We start from the raw sequence: 15,976 nt of genomic DNA, 5'->3' as shown, positions 1-15,976 counted from the left end.
GGCCTCACAGAAGTCCCTGCGGGGAGTCAGTTCCCAGCGCCCATGAGAGGCACCCAACGACCAGCTGTGGCGGCACCGAGAGCTTCACGGACGGCGGCGGCGGCGGAGAGCAGCAGCACAGGCGCAAAGGCATGTTCGAAGAAGCCGCCCCGCGGAGCGCGTCGCCGGGGGCAGCAGCCGAGATTGCCGGGGGAGCTCGCAGCAGGTTCGGGTGGGTTGCCGCCAAGAGGAAGAGGAAGGGGTCGCCTCACGGTGCCAGCAGTGGGAGGCGAGAGGCAGTGGGTGCCGCAAGGTCCCCGCACAACCGTGACAGCGGAGGAGGACTTTTCAACGGCGCCATCCGCGGCCACGCACCCACGAGGCCGGCATGCGGGGAGCTGGGGTCGCGCAGCCGATCACCAAGAAAACCGAAGGCGGCCGCTCCCGTCCAACCTGGCTGGCTGGGCGCGCTCAGTCGCAGCGAAAGAGAAGGGGAGAGCCCGTCACCACCGACGAGGAGCAGGTGCGCCGAACGGCCACAGAGGGAATAGGATCTGTGCTTGCCGAGGAAGGCAACGGGGGACCCTCTCGGCTGCCGTCGCCGCAACTCTTCGCCGCTGCTCGAACCCCTCGAGAGGCGCCGTTGCCGTCGCTGCTGCCGCCGCTGCCTCCCCACCGACCGACCTCGCTCCCAGCGCAACACCCTGTGACAGCCTCTCCAACCAACACCTACCCTCCTGTGCCCATGGGGGCGCGGCTCCCGAGGCCACGCCCTCCGCCGCTGCCATTGGAAGAAAAGGGCCCCGCCCCCACACTCCTTTTTCCCCATTGGTACGGCTGGGCTTCCGAACGCCACCTCTCCGAAGGCATTGGCGGGCGCGCACCCGCCCCCTCAAGCACCAACAATTCAGTTGCTGGGGTATTTCTTCCGTGGTATTGGCTGGCGCGCACGCCTGTCACTGTGGCGCTGGGCGGTGGGCGCTGCGCGGCTGTGTTTACACATCGGAGGATGAGGCATGTGCTGCTGTGCAGTTACGCGTGAGCGCGCTTTAGCGCTCTCCGGTTGGAGTCCAGCCTCCAGCCCACGTTTGTCGAACTGGGGCTTACAAAACAGAGAAAATTGTGGCCTCTGGATAAGGGTGACGACTGATGGAACTGCAGCGTACAGAACGAAATGTCAGAGCAGGGTTCAGAGGCAGTAGAATATATGATTCTGCTGACAAACTATTCTAGAATGGCATTCATAAGGACAAATGTAGAATCAGATCAACCATGACTTAAATTCTGCCTCCAACAATGGCAAAGCATATGCCCTTCACCTGGCAGGATTGTTGGGTGGATTTACATCTCACAAGTTTAAAGTTTAAAGGAAGCAGTTGTTATTTATTGGTACCCTGTTATTGTGCACATGCTGTACAGTACATACATGGATAACACAGGTAGCAACCTGCTTCCAAGGTGCTTAAATCTAAAATAGAAAGTATGGAAACTGAGGACTGAGAGAGAGAAATGTGTGGGCAAATGTTGCATGTACTTAAAACTGGGTTGCAGTTGGGAATGTATATTAAAAGGATAAATCAAAGGCCAACATGGAAGATAAGATCTAAGAAAGATTAGAAGGAATGGACAACTGACATATGTATTCACCCTATGTTGTGGGGGCAGCAAGGAAGAATGGGCATGTAACTGAAAGAAGCATGAGCCTTTGGTTGGATTAGATTGGTGGAGTTGAAGAAGCAGTGGTCATAGGTGGAGATTTAAGGAAAGGCCAGGGTCAAGAGCTTTGTGTGGTCAAAGTGGTGGGTAGATTTTCAAGTTAAGAACAGGGTGCACATAGCAGATAAGTATGAGAAGTCAGAAGTGGTTTGAAGAGGCTGTTTAATACAATAGAGATGAATACATTTGGAAGTCGAATTTTGGATAGAGATAAGAATTGAAGGGGGATGCGGGTAGCGCTGTGGGTTAAACCACAGAGCCTAGGACTTGCTGATCAGAAGGTCGGCAGTTCTAATCCCCGCGACGGGGTGAGCTCCCGTTGCTCGGTCCCTGCTCCTGCCAACCTAGCAGTTCGAAAGCACATCAAAGTGCAAGTAGATAAATAGGTACCACTCCGGCGGGAAGGTAAACGGCGTTTCTGTGCGCTGTTCTGGTTCACCAAAAGCGGCTTAGTCATGCTGGCCACATGATCCAGAAGCTGTACGCCGGCTCCCTCGGCCAATAAAGCAAGATGAGCGCCGCAACCCCAGAGTTGGTCATGACTGGACCTAATGGTCAGGGGTCCCTTTACCTTTACCTAAGAATTGAAGAATGAAAGAGGAAGGCTAGAGAAGAGAAACTGGCAATAGTAAGGGCATGAAGTAATCTAGCATGAGCTAGAGGGGACCAAAGAGAATGGGCATATTTATAAAAGAAAAGTAGCAAGACTTGGCAATGGGATAAATTTTAACAGCAAAGGAAAAGAAAAAAAATAACCTATGAAGCTAGGCGTGTCCCTTATCAGTAAGGTAAATAGTGCTGTCAACAGGCGTGAGAGGGACTGAGGAGAAGACTTGGAAAGAAAGATCCACATCCAGGCAGATAAGAATAACATGAAGGCACAAAATACAAACAGTATTTTTTTGTTATTGTCATGCTTTTTCGTTTCGCAAGACTATCATTTCTCAGAAACTAGCTGAGCCACTGATTTTTAACATCTCATTAGTTGGAAGAATGATTTATACATTACTAAAGGGTACATCACTGTACAATTTAGAAAGGAGATGGGGGATTTTATGTTTGAATGCTCTCTGTGCACAGGAAACTAGTAAGTTTGGGAGATGGCTTGTAAAAATGCTTGCATCCTTCCTGAACTAACCTTCAACCTACCCAGAGACATGAACATGCACTTATAGTGGTGCTTCCAGCAGAAAAAGATAAGAGACATTTTCCATTTATACATCTAAACCTAGCAAATGAAAGGCAGCACATACCAATTACCTTCTCTTTTCTGGTAGATATTGTCAGCCAGTACACAGCTGCTGTCCTTTTTTATTTTGGTATGTATGTATTAACTGATGACTCACCAAATAATTCCAACCCAGGAAGCCAGCTGCTCTACAGAAATAAACCTTAATTAAACAGAAAGTTGACCACTAGGGATGTCCCTGGAATGTCACCGTGTCCTAGAAACACATCCTCATTAGGGTAGAAAAAAGACAGGGTTGGACTGTATTCCAAATATTAGTCTGAAGCTCAACACAGCAATGAATAGTGTTGTGTGTATGTGTGTATTTAAGTGTAAGGCAGAGGAGTTAGAATGTTGGGCTTAATAGGGTTGCCTTATTTCAAGAAGTAAAAATCCAGACACCCCCATAGGCGTCGACTCCATGGGGCCTGAGGGGGCCCGAGCCCCCTCAAAAATTCGTTTGGGGGGCTCCGCCCCCCCAATAATTTAAGAAAATTATTACCGCAAATTTCGCTCTATAACACGCAGATTTTTTCTCCTAAAAAGTAAGGGGAAATGTCTGTGCGTGTTATTGAGCGAATGTGTGGTCCCTGGAGCCGGAGCGCAGGGGCAAAAATAGGCAAAAATCAGGCAAAAATAAGATCGGGCGGTCGGAAGGCAGAAGCTGCTGCTTTCCTGCATTCTGCCTCAGGGTCTTACTGCCCACCCGCTTCTGTTGCTGCGTTTGCTCAAACTCAACAAAGAGCAGGGAATCCCCTGCCCTCCTGGCAAGCAGAGGGTTAAGGAAAGGATCGAGCCCTTCCTTCTAATTCTTTCCTAGTCACACTGCGTGCAGGCTCCAGCCCACCACCTCCTCCTCTCCGTGCTCTAGGGACTCGCAGGTGGGAGAGAGAGAGAGAGGGCTGGCTTGGGGGGACCGGGACTTTTGCCTTCCTTTCCTCCCCCCCACCCCGTTAAACTCCTCCCCTGCATTCTTAGCCAGCTGCTTCGCGGCATACCCCTCTTGTGCTTCTTGTCCCTTCTGTGTTTTTCCTTCCTTCCCCATTTAAAACGTGGTGACAAAGCACGGATCCACATGGATCCTCAGGATTTTTGCATGGCTACAGTCTGTACCAAAAAAATCACGCACCCACTGTTGCCTGGGGCTGCAATGGTGCAAAAACGTGGTTACAAAGCATGGATCCACAGGATCTTTGCACTGGGTCACCCCAAATTCACCATCAGATCACATAGCATGTCCATGGCTATATCTTGCACCAAAAAAATCACGCACCCACTGTTGCCTAGGGTCACAGTGGTGCAAAAACGTGGTTACAAAGCATGGATCCACATGGATCCTCAGGATTTTTGCATTGGGCTACTCCAAACTCACTGTCAGATATTAAAAATCTTTATAAAATAGAGAATTAAATACATACAGAAAGTTAAATTTTCAGTTTCGAAATATTAGTACTAGTTTAGTACTGTATTTCTATATTACTATAGTACTGTATTAGTTATTTTCAAATACTTAAATGTTTTTAGGGTGTAAGACCCAATTAAAGCCCGTTATTTACATACAGTATTACAGTATTTACATACAGTATTAGGCATACTGTATTAACTTTATTAACTGTATTAAAGCATTAACTTTGAGATATTATTATTTAATGAACCCTCAGCCTTATTCAAAGTAAGCTTAAATTAGCTATTTCACTTATTAATCAAAGTGCTATTACTGTGCGACAGCAATATTTTATGTTTTATTCTTTTAATGATAGTTTAGGATTTATTTAAATATCATTTCAGTCTTTTCAAAGCTATATATTCACTGCTCTGTAATAGTCTATAAGCATAATTGTTACTGTAAATTAAATTAGCTTTTTACGAAAATACCGTGCGTGTTTATGTTTTGTTTCTTTTTTCAAAGCCAAAAAGTGTTTCAGGCTTGTCGAGTTTCCCGGAGTGTGGAGTTATAGAGAGTCGAGTTTTCGGGGTTCTAATGTTGATCATATGACTCTAAAATACTTTTTAAAAACTTTAAAACTCACTAATTTTCATCTAAAATTTAGAAAACTTCCCGGGGCAGGATATTTTTCCCGCCCCCCCCCAATATTTTTTATAAGTCGGCGCCCCTGGACACCCCTAGACACTCCAGGACAAACCGCCGCCTTCCAGAAATCCCCCCCCCATATCACTACATCCCTACATCCCAGACATATAGCAGCCCTAAGGCTTGGCAAATACCCCCCTACTAGCAGAGGGCAGGCCGCACAGCATCTCTTAACTCACTGGCAAGCCAATGGGTACACAACAGAATCTAGGAGGGCTACCTGTGCAAGTTTGCAACTGTACTGAATCACCATTTTGGTTCAAATTTGGCCTACAACTCCATTTCCCAATTGTCCTGCAACTCCATTTCCCCCCAAACCAACTCCTAGAGTCCAAGGTCCCTTGCCCCCCCCCCCCCGGTAAAATATTTGAGCCCCACATCCGCTGATGGGCATTGCTATGCATTTGGTGTGCATGTGCTGTGACTTGTGATCCATTATGCAGGGCGAGGCTTACCTGCCCCTCCCCGAATATTTTATTCAAGATGGCACTCCTGAGTCCATTTAACGGTGGGTTTGACTGAGGCACACATAGATATGACCTTCCAATTAAAATAAAAAATAGACACATGCGCTTTATAGTTCTACATATTTATCCAGCACAAGTGCGGAGCTAAGCGCAGACCTCAAATAGCAAGCCCCTCCTTTAAAATACGGCCTCCCACATGACACGCGTGAACCAGAAGAAAAGGGGAGGAAAAGGGAAAAGGTCACTGCTCCCGTTTTCCTCAAAGGCAGTGACCCGCCCTTTCGCAGGCGCCGCCCTGCCAAGAGGCGCGCTCTCTCCCCTGGCGGGCGCTTGCTGCCATCCCGCCATTTCAGCGGGCGGCCAAGAGCACAGAGGCCTCCGGAGCGGGCGGGGCCTGCGGTTCGGCGGGCGGGGCGAGCTGCCTCTTAGCGGCCGGCCTCTTTCTCCCCGGGGCTTTGCGGCGGGATGGAGGAGGCTCTGCGGCGCGAGCTGGGCACTTCGGCGCTCCGGCCTACGGGCCACTCGGGGGGCGGCTGCATTAGCCACGGCGAGAGTTACCACACCGACCACGGGCGCGTCTTCGTGAAAAGCAACTCCCGCGCAGAGGTGGGGGAAAGAACTGGAGGGGGAAAGCACCGGCGGGTAGTACTCCCGGTGGGGAAGGCGGGTGTGGGCGACGGGGAGTGAAGTGCAAAGGGTCGGATAAAAGCCGTGCTGCAAGAAGGCGAATTGTTGTTTACTCCCCTTTGCTGAATAGCACTCCCATGTTGTTTGCTTCTTCTTTTTTGCAAAGTGGCCTGACATAGGCGCAAATGCACAGAGCGAGCTGGTCACCCGTCACAGTGACGCGACGACGAGGCTATGTCAATGGTTTTCTTCTCCTGCCCTGCAGGCAGCTGTTTAAAAGCAATGGGGCCGCGGCCGAAAGAAAAAGAAAGAAAGTGCCTGCGGACGAGCCAGAGTTGTGGTGCCCCGGCTGCGTGTTCGTTGGCAGACAGTCAGAAGTCGGAACTGGAGAGGGGCTTTCTCGCCATCCATCTCGTGGGCCCCGCCACTGCAGCGAAGTGGAGGTTTACTTTTGAGGAAGTGTCTAACACAGGCATCCCCAAACTTGGTGCTCCAGATGTTTTGGGACTACAATTCCCATCATCCCTGACCACTGTTAGCTAGGGTTGATGGGAGTTGTAGTCCCAAAACATCTGGAGCACCAAGTTTGGGGATGCCTGGTCTAACAGGACATCTTGGCAGGGCTTTAATCTGAGCCAGGGCCATAGGAGCCCATTTAAAAAGCTGTGGTTTTGTCCACACCACGGAACGTGAGAAACAGTAAATGAGAGTGCCCGTGATTGCATTCAGGGTGCCTTGTTTCGGCTAGGAAAGTAGCTTGCGTAGGTAACAGGATTTGTGCCAGGCATTCTTTTTATGCCGACTCTCCTGTTAGAAAATGTCCACTTGCGAGGCAAGATTGGCAAAGGTTTTGATAGCTAGTGTTAATGAAGGAATGAGCAGACATGGCTTGGCAGTTAGTTAAATAATAGCTGCTGTGTTGTGAATTGTTTTGATTCAGTGCTTAAAGGGCGGATGTGACCAGAAAGGGGCAAATGTGTTGTGTATGCAGGCTCCTAAGATTATTTTTCTTTTAAATCTGACATATGCTGGAAAGTTTTGTATGTGAAAGTGTTTACAGAAGTCCCCACCCCTTATTTTATCTGACAGGCAAGGAGAATGTTTGATGGAGAAATGGCAAGTTTAACAGCTATCCTGCAAACAAAGACTGTGAAAGTTCCTAAACCTATAAAAGTTATCGATCTGCCGTCTGGTGGTACTCTGTTTGTGATGGGGCATTTGGATATGAGGGGTTTGAACAGGTAATCTCTGTCTCAATTTCTTGCTGCGATTTACTTGCATATTTGAGGAGGAAAATCAGTATCATGTAAACCACTTTGACGAAAACAAGTTAATACAAATTAATCAGATTTACTATTCATTTATGCAATGATGTGAACTAAAGTTGGGTAGCATTTTGGCCCATAAGTGTTTTATGAAGACTTCTAAAGAAGAGAAAGAGGACCCAAGTGTTTATTCAAAAATGTTAAATTTATTATTGCTTTGCTTCAGTCTGAGCTGCAACCAGCATGCTGCCATGTACTTATTCTAAATTAGGGTTGGGGTATCTCCTTCAGCCTGACGGCTGCATTCCATTGTACTCAACCTTCCAGAGGTTGAATGCCAGTGGTGACCGGGGACAGAAGCAAAAGTAGTAGAAGAGGAGGAGGAGGAGTTTGGATTTGATATCCCACTTTATCACTACCCTAAGGAGTCTCAAAGTGGCTAACATTCTCCTTTCCCTTCCTCCCCCACAACAAACGCTTTGTGAGGTGAGTGGGGCTGAGAGACTTCAAAGAAGTGTGACTGGCCCAAGGTCACCCAGCTGCTGCATGTGGAGGAGCGGAGACGCAAACCCAGTTCACCAGATTGCAAGTCTACCGCTCTTAACCACTACACCACACTGGGTAGAACCATGGATCTGATGTTCAGGTTTGTGGCATAGGCTATGTGCTAGCCATGCAAAACTCAGACCATTTCTCACCCCTCCATTTTTCCAGGTGAACAAGGGGCATTATCACAGTTCAAGGACTTTGCAGCAAGGCAAAAGCACATTAGAGTGTGGAGAAGGCCCTGTGGTGGTTGTGGACTGGGGAGGTGCATGACAAGAGAGTCCAAATAGGGCGAAACAGAAAAGCCTGGAGAGCTGCATTCTGCTCTAAATAATGAAGCTATAACTTTGTCTGGGATGGGAGGGTAAATTACCCTGATCTTACTGAACTTCCTTTATGAACTTTGGTGCAGACAACATTTTCCAAGTTACTGTGTTTGCTCTTTAATATATTTGGTGAGATTTCAAAGTTAATATATTAATTAATTATGTATGCATTTATTTGTGCATAGGATCTTACTGACTTTGAATGCATAGATTTACAGTCATAGTGTGCCATTATAATTTTCTTGGGAACTTTCCCTGCTGGACTGCTGGTAACAGCTTGACAGTCTTTTAATCTTTTATTTTGGAATGGAAACTCGGAATTGATGCAATAAATCAATTTTTATTGTAATCAAACAAATCAGATTGGTTAGAAATTTATCAGTTTGGATATAGAACCTATATTACTTCACAGACACACTCAAAGCCAAATTGCCCCTAAATCCTCCAGATCAGCTTGTCATCACAGGACATCTCACTGGACCAAAATTCCAACCTCTATTGTTGGCCGAGTTCCTAACAGGTCAAAAGTTTATGCTGATTGATGCAACACATATTTCTTCTTTCAAGAACTCCAAACCTGGAGTTTTTATAGTCACTTGCCCAAAGTCCAAGGTAACTTAACAGGCCACTGTGTGATAAACAACCCCATATTTGGGCTTCCAGCACATGCAACACTGAGGCTTAGTGTTATAAGGGATCATAGTGTCTTGAATGTATGCAGTGAATGTGTTGAGGTGCTGGATGAGACAGCCTTCTTTCTGTCCTTTAGAGATAGGTACCTCTTAAATTGGGGTTGGATAAAACATGTGCCCTCCCAGATGCTGTTTCATGGTGAAACCATCACATTTTGGTTGCTTTGTAAAAGTGTCTTTTTTATACCACTAGACATGCAGAAAAACTTGGAACACAGTTGGCTGATCTTCATCTTCACAATCAAAAACTTGGGGAGAAGCTGAAGAAAGATGCAAACACTGTTGGTAAAGTACCCAGCTGTCCATGACTTGCCAATGCCCCCAGCTGTTTTGCTCTAACTCTATAGCAGAACCCCTAAAAACTCTTCATTGCATGCATAAAGAGATATTAAAATGCCAATAAGGTGGAGCAAGTCAGCCCTCCCTGAAAATTGCTCCCCATGAAGTGGTTACAGTACATGTCACAGTTTTAAACAACAAAAATAGGTGCTGCTACTGCGTACCCTTGAGTACCCCTTGGGGAAAAAAGCACTGGGCAGCTGCATTTGGCCCCCAGGCTTGAGGTTTCTCACCCCTGATTCAGATCATGATTTTGTCTCCAGTAGTAGCAACTGCATACTTCTCAGAATCTTACTTAATTTGTTGTAGCTGAAAACTGAAAACATAGAAACTTAGTAAGAGCTATGTGTTTTTAAGGTTTTTAAGATTTGGAGGAGCAACCTTTATGGTTCTCATGCTAGTGGCAGCTGAGACCTGTGGGTATAGGGTGGTATATAAATTAAATAATAATAATAATAATAATAATAATAATAATAATAATAATAATAATAATACAGTGGTACCTTGGGTTACAGATGCTTCAGGTTACAGACTCTGCTAACCCAGAAATAGTACCTCGGGTTAAGAACTTTGCTTCAGGATGAGAACAGAAATTGCGTGGCAGCAGCAGGAAGCCCCATTAGCTAAAGTGGTACCTCAGGTTAAGAACAGTTTCAGGTTAAGAACGGACCTCCAGAACAAATTAAGTTCTTAACCCAAGGTACCACTGTAATAATAATTAATACAAGCAATTCTATTTAGAATGGAGGTTTTTAAAGCGCGGGTGGCGCTGTGGGTAAAACCTCAGCGCCTAGGACTTGCCGATCGCATGGTCGGCGGTTTGAATCCCCACGGCGGGGTGCGCTCCCGTCGTTCGGTCCCAGCGCCTGCCAACCTAGCAGTTCGAAAGCACCTCCGGGTGCAAGTAGATAAATAGGGACCGCTTACCAGCGGGAAGGTAAACGGCGTTCCGTGTGCTGCGCTGGTTCGCCAGATGCAGCTTGTCACGCTGGCCACGTGACCCGGAAGGGTCTGCGGACAGCGCTGGCTCCCGGCCTATAGAGTGAGATGAGCGCACAACCCTAGAGTCTGGTAAGACTGGCCCGAACGGGCAGGGGTACCTTTACCTTTTTATAATAAAGTTTCCTATTTTTAGAAAGTTATTCTGTTCAGAACAGACAATCACCACTTCTCTCTGTTTTAATAGGTAAAGGTGAAGAACAAACGGGGATCCAGTTTGTGGATAAATTTGGGTTCCACACTGTTACATGTTGTGGCTATCTTCCACAGGTATGATCTGGACTAATGGCTCTTCCACACTGAGGAAATCTTTTAGTTTTTTGTTCACTTCTAATTTTCCTTTAATTGGGAAAGGCTGAATATGTTTGAATAGGAGGACTTTTAAATATTAATTCAGAGAACTGTAACTAGGTATGAAGATTCCAGGGCTACTGTCACAACTTTTGGTATTAGTAACCAATCTTCACCTTTCAGCTAACACAACAGCAGATGTTGGTGTTTACAGCTGCACCAGTGAATGCCTCTGAAAACAACTGCTGTGCCTTATGCAGCGTCAAGAGTTTGTGTTAGCAGTAGCTAATAGCTAGCAAGAGTCTTCTTTTTATATATAAAAGTGTACAATTTCATATTTTTGTAAAGTGTGTAAAAGTCTGAAAGTCTCATCTACAAACCATTTAAATCGGTTTCAGCACCAGAGAAGTAAATACCGTTTTTTTTGCCCCATAGGACGCTCCGTCCGATAGGACGCACCTAATTTTTTTGGGGGGGGGAAATAAAGGATTTCCCCCCTTTACTCCCCCCCCCAAACCAGGTTGGGGAACAGCGGGATGGCGGCGCTTCAGGGCATCCTGCACGCCGGGCAGCAGGCTGCTATCCGCAGTGTGGGGAGCCCCGTGGGAACTCCCGCAGGGCTCCCCACGCTGCGGATGTCTGCCAGGCGTGCGGGGTGCTCTGCTTCAGGGCAACCTGCGCACCGGGCGGCAGGCTGCTCTCCGCAGCCTAGGGAGCCCTGCGGGAACTCCCGCGGGCTCCCCAGGCTTGCTGATAGCTTCCTGAAGCCTGGAGAGCGAGAGGGGTCGGTGCGCACCGACCCCTCTCGCTCTCCAAGCTTCAGCGAAAGCCTGTATTCGCCTCATAGGACGCACACAGATTTCCCCTTCATTTTTGGAGGGGGAAAAGTGTGTCCTATAGGGTGAAAAATACGGTAGGTCTAGATGAGTCTCCATAAAAATGGTATGGCTTAATTGGTTTATGAATTGCTTGTCTTATTTCCATTTTTCCTCAGAGGGCCTTTTTCAAGGCATCTTCTCATAGAGGCAAACTGGCTGAATTTTTGACTACTTGTTTGTTTAGGTGAATGACTGGCAACAGGATTGGGTGACTTTCTTTGCCAGGCAACGAATTCAACCTCAGATGGACATGATTGAGAAGAACTCTGGAGACAGGGAAGCAAGAGAACTTTGGGCAAAACTCCAGGTAACGATGTCCCATGGGGACATAGAGGGAATTGTCACATTAGTATATGTGGGGTTGTTCTCATTGTGTAGAGTTTCTGTAATACCTACACTGTCTGTGCAAATGTCATGATCCTCTTCTCCCCAGAACCTAATAAACTAGTGGAAAAGAGTCTTTTCACCCACATCTCTCTGAGGTCTCTACTAATTGTGGAAGAATAATACCGTAGCAGCATTAAAGAACTCTCATGTGAAAAAGACCAAATAATATTTGAAGGGAGAGGAGGAGCTATTTGAATATACAATAGTACATTTTAAAAACAATTAAAGACTAAAATAAGCATTCTATTCATTGAAATGAACACTGATATGTGGCTATATAATGTGAGAAGGAATGTCTGAGAATTTTTTTAAATTTAAATACAAAAGGCTTAAAAATCTTCTTTAAGCCTTTTGATAAAGTAGTACCTCAGATATCTGGTTTAAATGCTAACAAGACTGGAAAATCTTGTTACAGTGGTACCTCGGGTTACATACGCTTCAGGTTACAGACTCCGCTAACCCTGAAATAGTGCTTCAGTTTAAGAACTTTGCTTCAGGATGAGAACAGAAATCGGGCTCTGGTGCAGCAGCAGCAGGAGGCCCCATTAGCTAAAGTGGTGCTTCAGGTTAAGAACAGTTTCAGGTTAAGAACGGACCTCCGGAACAAATTAAGTACTTAACCCGAGGTACCACTGTACTTAATTTTTGGATGTGATGTGCCCCCTACTGTTCATGTTACTTTAATTTAAATCCTATGCACCTAGGTTGTCCACACTCTAGGTTTGTCTCTTTCTCTCTATCAGGATTTGATGTTTCTGCTGTTTAAAGCCACAGATTAGAACACCCCACCCCCTTAACAATTAACTTTACAATTAAATCCTGATTTCTTTTTCAGCTGAAGATGCCCAGTTTGTTTGGCGATATGGAAATAGTTCCTGCTCTTCTACATGGGGATCTGTGGGGAGGAAATGTAGCTGAAGATGACTCTGGGCCAGTTATCTTTGACCCTGCAGCTTTCTATGGTCACTCTGAGTATGAGTTAGCAATTGCTGGGATGTTTGGTGGCTTCAGTGGTTCATTTTATTCTGCCTACCACAGCAAAATCCCCAAAGCACCAGGGTTTGATAAACGGCTCAAGCTGTACCAGCTATTTCACTATATGAACCATTGGAATCATTTTGGCGGAGGGTACAGAGGTTCATCTATCAATATAATGAGGAATTTGGTCAACTGAATTCCTACCTGTAGGTTTTATTTCCCTGTTTTGGAAAATATATACACATATACACACACCATGGGGTTTCAACTGTGCTAATGTGTATATGCTGTAATAGAACCCGAGCTTGCACCCTCTTTCCACAGCTAAAGGCCAAGTCATCCTGTGCCCTAGGTTTGGTGTCCTATTCTTGCAGTTTATCAGAGAGCTGCCCAATGAAGTAACAAACCTTTGATTTGCATGAAAGAGGTTTTGTTTTGAGGTGGTTCCATAGATCTAGGGAAAAATTCCTGCTGTGCAAATTGGAATAAATTTTTAATGCCAAAGAGGGAGAAATCCAAGCAGGGCATTAGAACAGGTAACAACTTGCTAGCTATGTTCATACATATACATTCAAAGGAAGATTTACAGTGAGTTGAAAGATTTTTCTTGTCCTCCTACTTAGCTTTCAACCTAGTATTTTGGTGGCAGATACCAAAGGAATATAGCAGCCATGTTCTAAATAGAACTGGAATTGGAAATAGATTTGGAAGCATATATTGAGTCTCTGGGGACTTCATTCCACGTGGGAAGATAGAGGGTTGCAGTCTAGGTGCTGCCCCCCCCCCCCCGTTAGCATTGCAACTTTATCTTAGTACATCTGATGCAATTGGACTGAACAGTTTGTATGGACCACAGTTTATGGTAACCTGCTTCCATGCCATTAACTTTCACCTATCAGCCTCCAGCTAGAGTCCGTTGCTAGCCAGCATGATCTTGCCTCCCTAAATAGTCTGCTGACTTATAATGTATTTCCAGGCCCTGGTGAACTAGCTGTGCATTTATAGGCATATATGGCTGTCTCAAACTTAGTTTCTTATGGCAGCTTGCTAGACTCTCTGGCTTTTAAGTCATTCCTTAAGAGTTTCCTATGCTGCTCCTGACAATTGGTAAAATGAAGTGAAATGCCTTCTGGCAGATAGTAATGCAGTGAAAATACACTCTCATTGAAGTGTTTCCCCTTACCCAAGGGTTTGGGAATATGAAACAAACTTTGAGGAAGGCATCATAACACTTAGGCTGTTCTCCATTTTAGGACCACATTTTCGTGTAGGATTGCCAACTCCTTTTCCAACAGGGCTCTCATGATTTAAGTGTAAAATGATAGGCAGAAAGATGGTGCGTCTTTCCTCAGTGCAGCATCTTCCTGCTGGGAAAAGTTTGCTTGTTGATCTTTTACATGTCCTACAGTTGTTAAGGCACAAGAACTTAGCCAGAAAAAAACATGGCAACCCTAATTCTAACCAAAATGCTGTTGCAGCACATCCTCCTCAAAGTAATATTGCAGTAAAATTCTGTATTACGTTATTCAGTTTTTTCACCAACCTGACAGTGACTTACCACGCCTAACTGATATTAAAGAGTTTACTTCTAGCATTAATTCTCTGTCCAGGTGGCAGCTGCCCTCATGTTGGTTGTGTGATGCAGGGTTAAATTGGAAGTGGAGGAAGAGGCATATGTAAAAGTAGCATGCATAAGTTACTTTATTTTATTCTAGTATTTTTCTTGTTTGGTGGTTTGGACTGGTACACGTTCACTGCAGGTATTATCACAGTTCCTTTCTGGTTCATTCCTGGTACTCATGCTGAATACATGTACCTGGATTCTTACTGGAAGTTCCTTAATATTGCATTTGGAAAATAGGTTCCCTCTTGTGGCCATTATGCATGTCAGTTTCCTGCTCTCATTACATAATTATTCAGTTACAGCATTTTGTGAATTCTGCAAACGGATCCAGAGCTCCTGGGATATGTCTAATAATAATAATAATGGGATTAGGATGGAATTATACATATGAACAAACACTATGCCTAATATTACCAGGTGAGAGAGGCATGATTCCTAGAATGCATGCTCATGTCAAACACTGAATTCTTTCTGTTGGCTTTTACTTAACATTCCTCTACAGTGTTTCCTGATATTTTTCAATTGGTTTTACACTAAAAACAAACAGATATAAACTTATTTATTAATTTCAGCTGTGTGTGTGTGCGCTACTTTTACTTTTAGTAATAGTATCAGTGGCTGGTCTGGGTTTAAAGCAAAGCATTGTTCGTGACTGTAATTCGTAATCTTTCTGGGTTGTGTTGAATAAAATATTTTCCGGACTGATTAGTTTTCTTTGGATTTTTATTTATTGTTTTCTATCTGCAATGGTAAACACAAAATATTATGACCTCCAAATATTTGCATCGTGTAAACATTGTGAATCAACCTTCACAAATATGCAATGCATACTATATTGTTTCATCAATAAAGTTAACCAGTGTTTCTGCAATTGGCTTGTTAAGCCACAAAGTAATTCATTGCCACATTGTAGGTTTCTTGCTCCTTTCTGCTATGTCCTTTAAAAACTCAGTTCCCCCTGACCCATTTGCTGGACTTTGCTGCTGCTTTCTGTACCCAAGTCTTCTTGGAAGAAGCTTCCTGTACCTGTCAAGATTCTCTAAATGTGGCCTAGATTACAAACAATGATACCTTCCCTTCAAAACCTTTCAAGCACCTCTGCTTGTAAATATTATGAAACAATTAAGAACCAATAGAATATAAAAGTTCTGCAAATTCTGAAAAACAGTTTCTGCTTGTACAGTGTTAACCAAGATGGCACAGTCACATAACAGTAAAACAATAGCACTGAATTACTCTTTGATAATCTTGACAAATTTGGCTTTTCCTCCTACACCACCTGTCTTTTTCCTTTTCTGATTTGGGAGATGAGTGACAGTAGCTTATTATCTATACCTGTTAGTGCAGTGAGTTGTAAGTTGCTTTGACTGCTTTCAAGGGACTAGACCAGGGTAGTTGATGTGGTGTGTTCTGGATGTTATTTGACTCTGCTCCATCAGTGCCAAACAGCTTAGCAAATTGTTAGGGATGATGGGAAGGTAGTGAAGCATTTGAAGGGTAGGACATTGGTTATACCTGGACTAGACTGTACCACTGAAATAT

At 45.0% G+C, this 15,976-nt stretch overlaps 2 protein-coding genes across 4 annotated transcripts; both read left to right on the top strand.

The window, feature by feature from the left end:
* Positions 1-42: 42 nt before the first annotated feature.
* LOC309334462 (uncharacterized protein) lies at positions 43-3,317 on the top strand (the record flags this gene model as incomplete). Its single annotated transcript, XM_081848763.1, has 2 exons — positions 43-1,928; positions 2,296-3,317. One exon carries the CDS (start codon positions 43-45, stop codon positions 1,030-1,032), a length of 990 nt encoding a protein of 329 aa, XP_081704889.1. The 3' UTR covers positions 1,033-1,928; positions 2,296-3,317.
* A 2,346-nt stretch (positions 3,318-5,663) lies between these two features.
* On the top strand, positions 5,664-15,136 carry LOC309334460 (ketosamine-3-kinase-like). 3 transcript variants are annotated; one of them, XM_081848759.1, is made up of 6 exons: positions 5,664-5,975; positions 7,199-7,350; positions 9,132-9,223; positions 10,464-10,546; positions 11,630-11,752; positions 12,668-15,136. In XM_081848759.1, the coding sequence occupies exons 1-6, from the start codon at positions 5,679-5,681 to the stop codon at positions 13,004-13,006; spliced, it is 1,086 nt and encodes a 361-aa protein (XP_081704885.1). In that variant the 5' UTR covers positions 5,664-5,678; the 3' UTR covers positions 13,007-15,136. The 3 variants fall into 3 exon arrangements, with proteins under 3 accessions (XP_081704885.1, XP_081704887.1, XP_081704886.1); XM_081848761.1 differs by having other exon boundaries at positions 5,838-6,088; XM_081848760.1 differs by lacking the exon at positions 5,664-5,975 and adding an exon at positions 6,280-6,552.
* Positions 15,137-15,976: the final 840 nt, after the last annotated feature.

This window comes from Podarcis erhardii, assembly GCF_964252035.2.
Source record: "Podarcis erhardii genome assembly, chromosome: 2".
In the NCBI taxonomy this organism is placed as follows: domain Eukaryota; kingdom Metazoa; phylum Chordata; class Lepidosauria; order Squamata; family Lacertidae; genus Podarcis; species Podarcis erhardii.
This window is presented reverse-complemented; position numbering and strand designations above follow the sequence as displayed.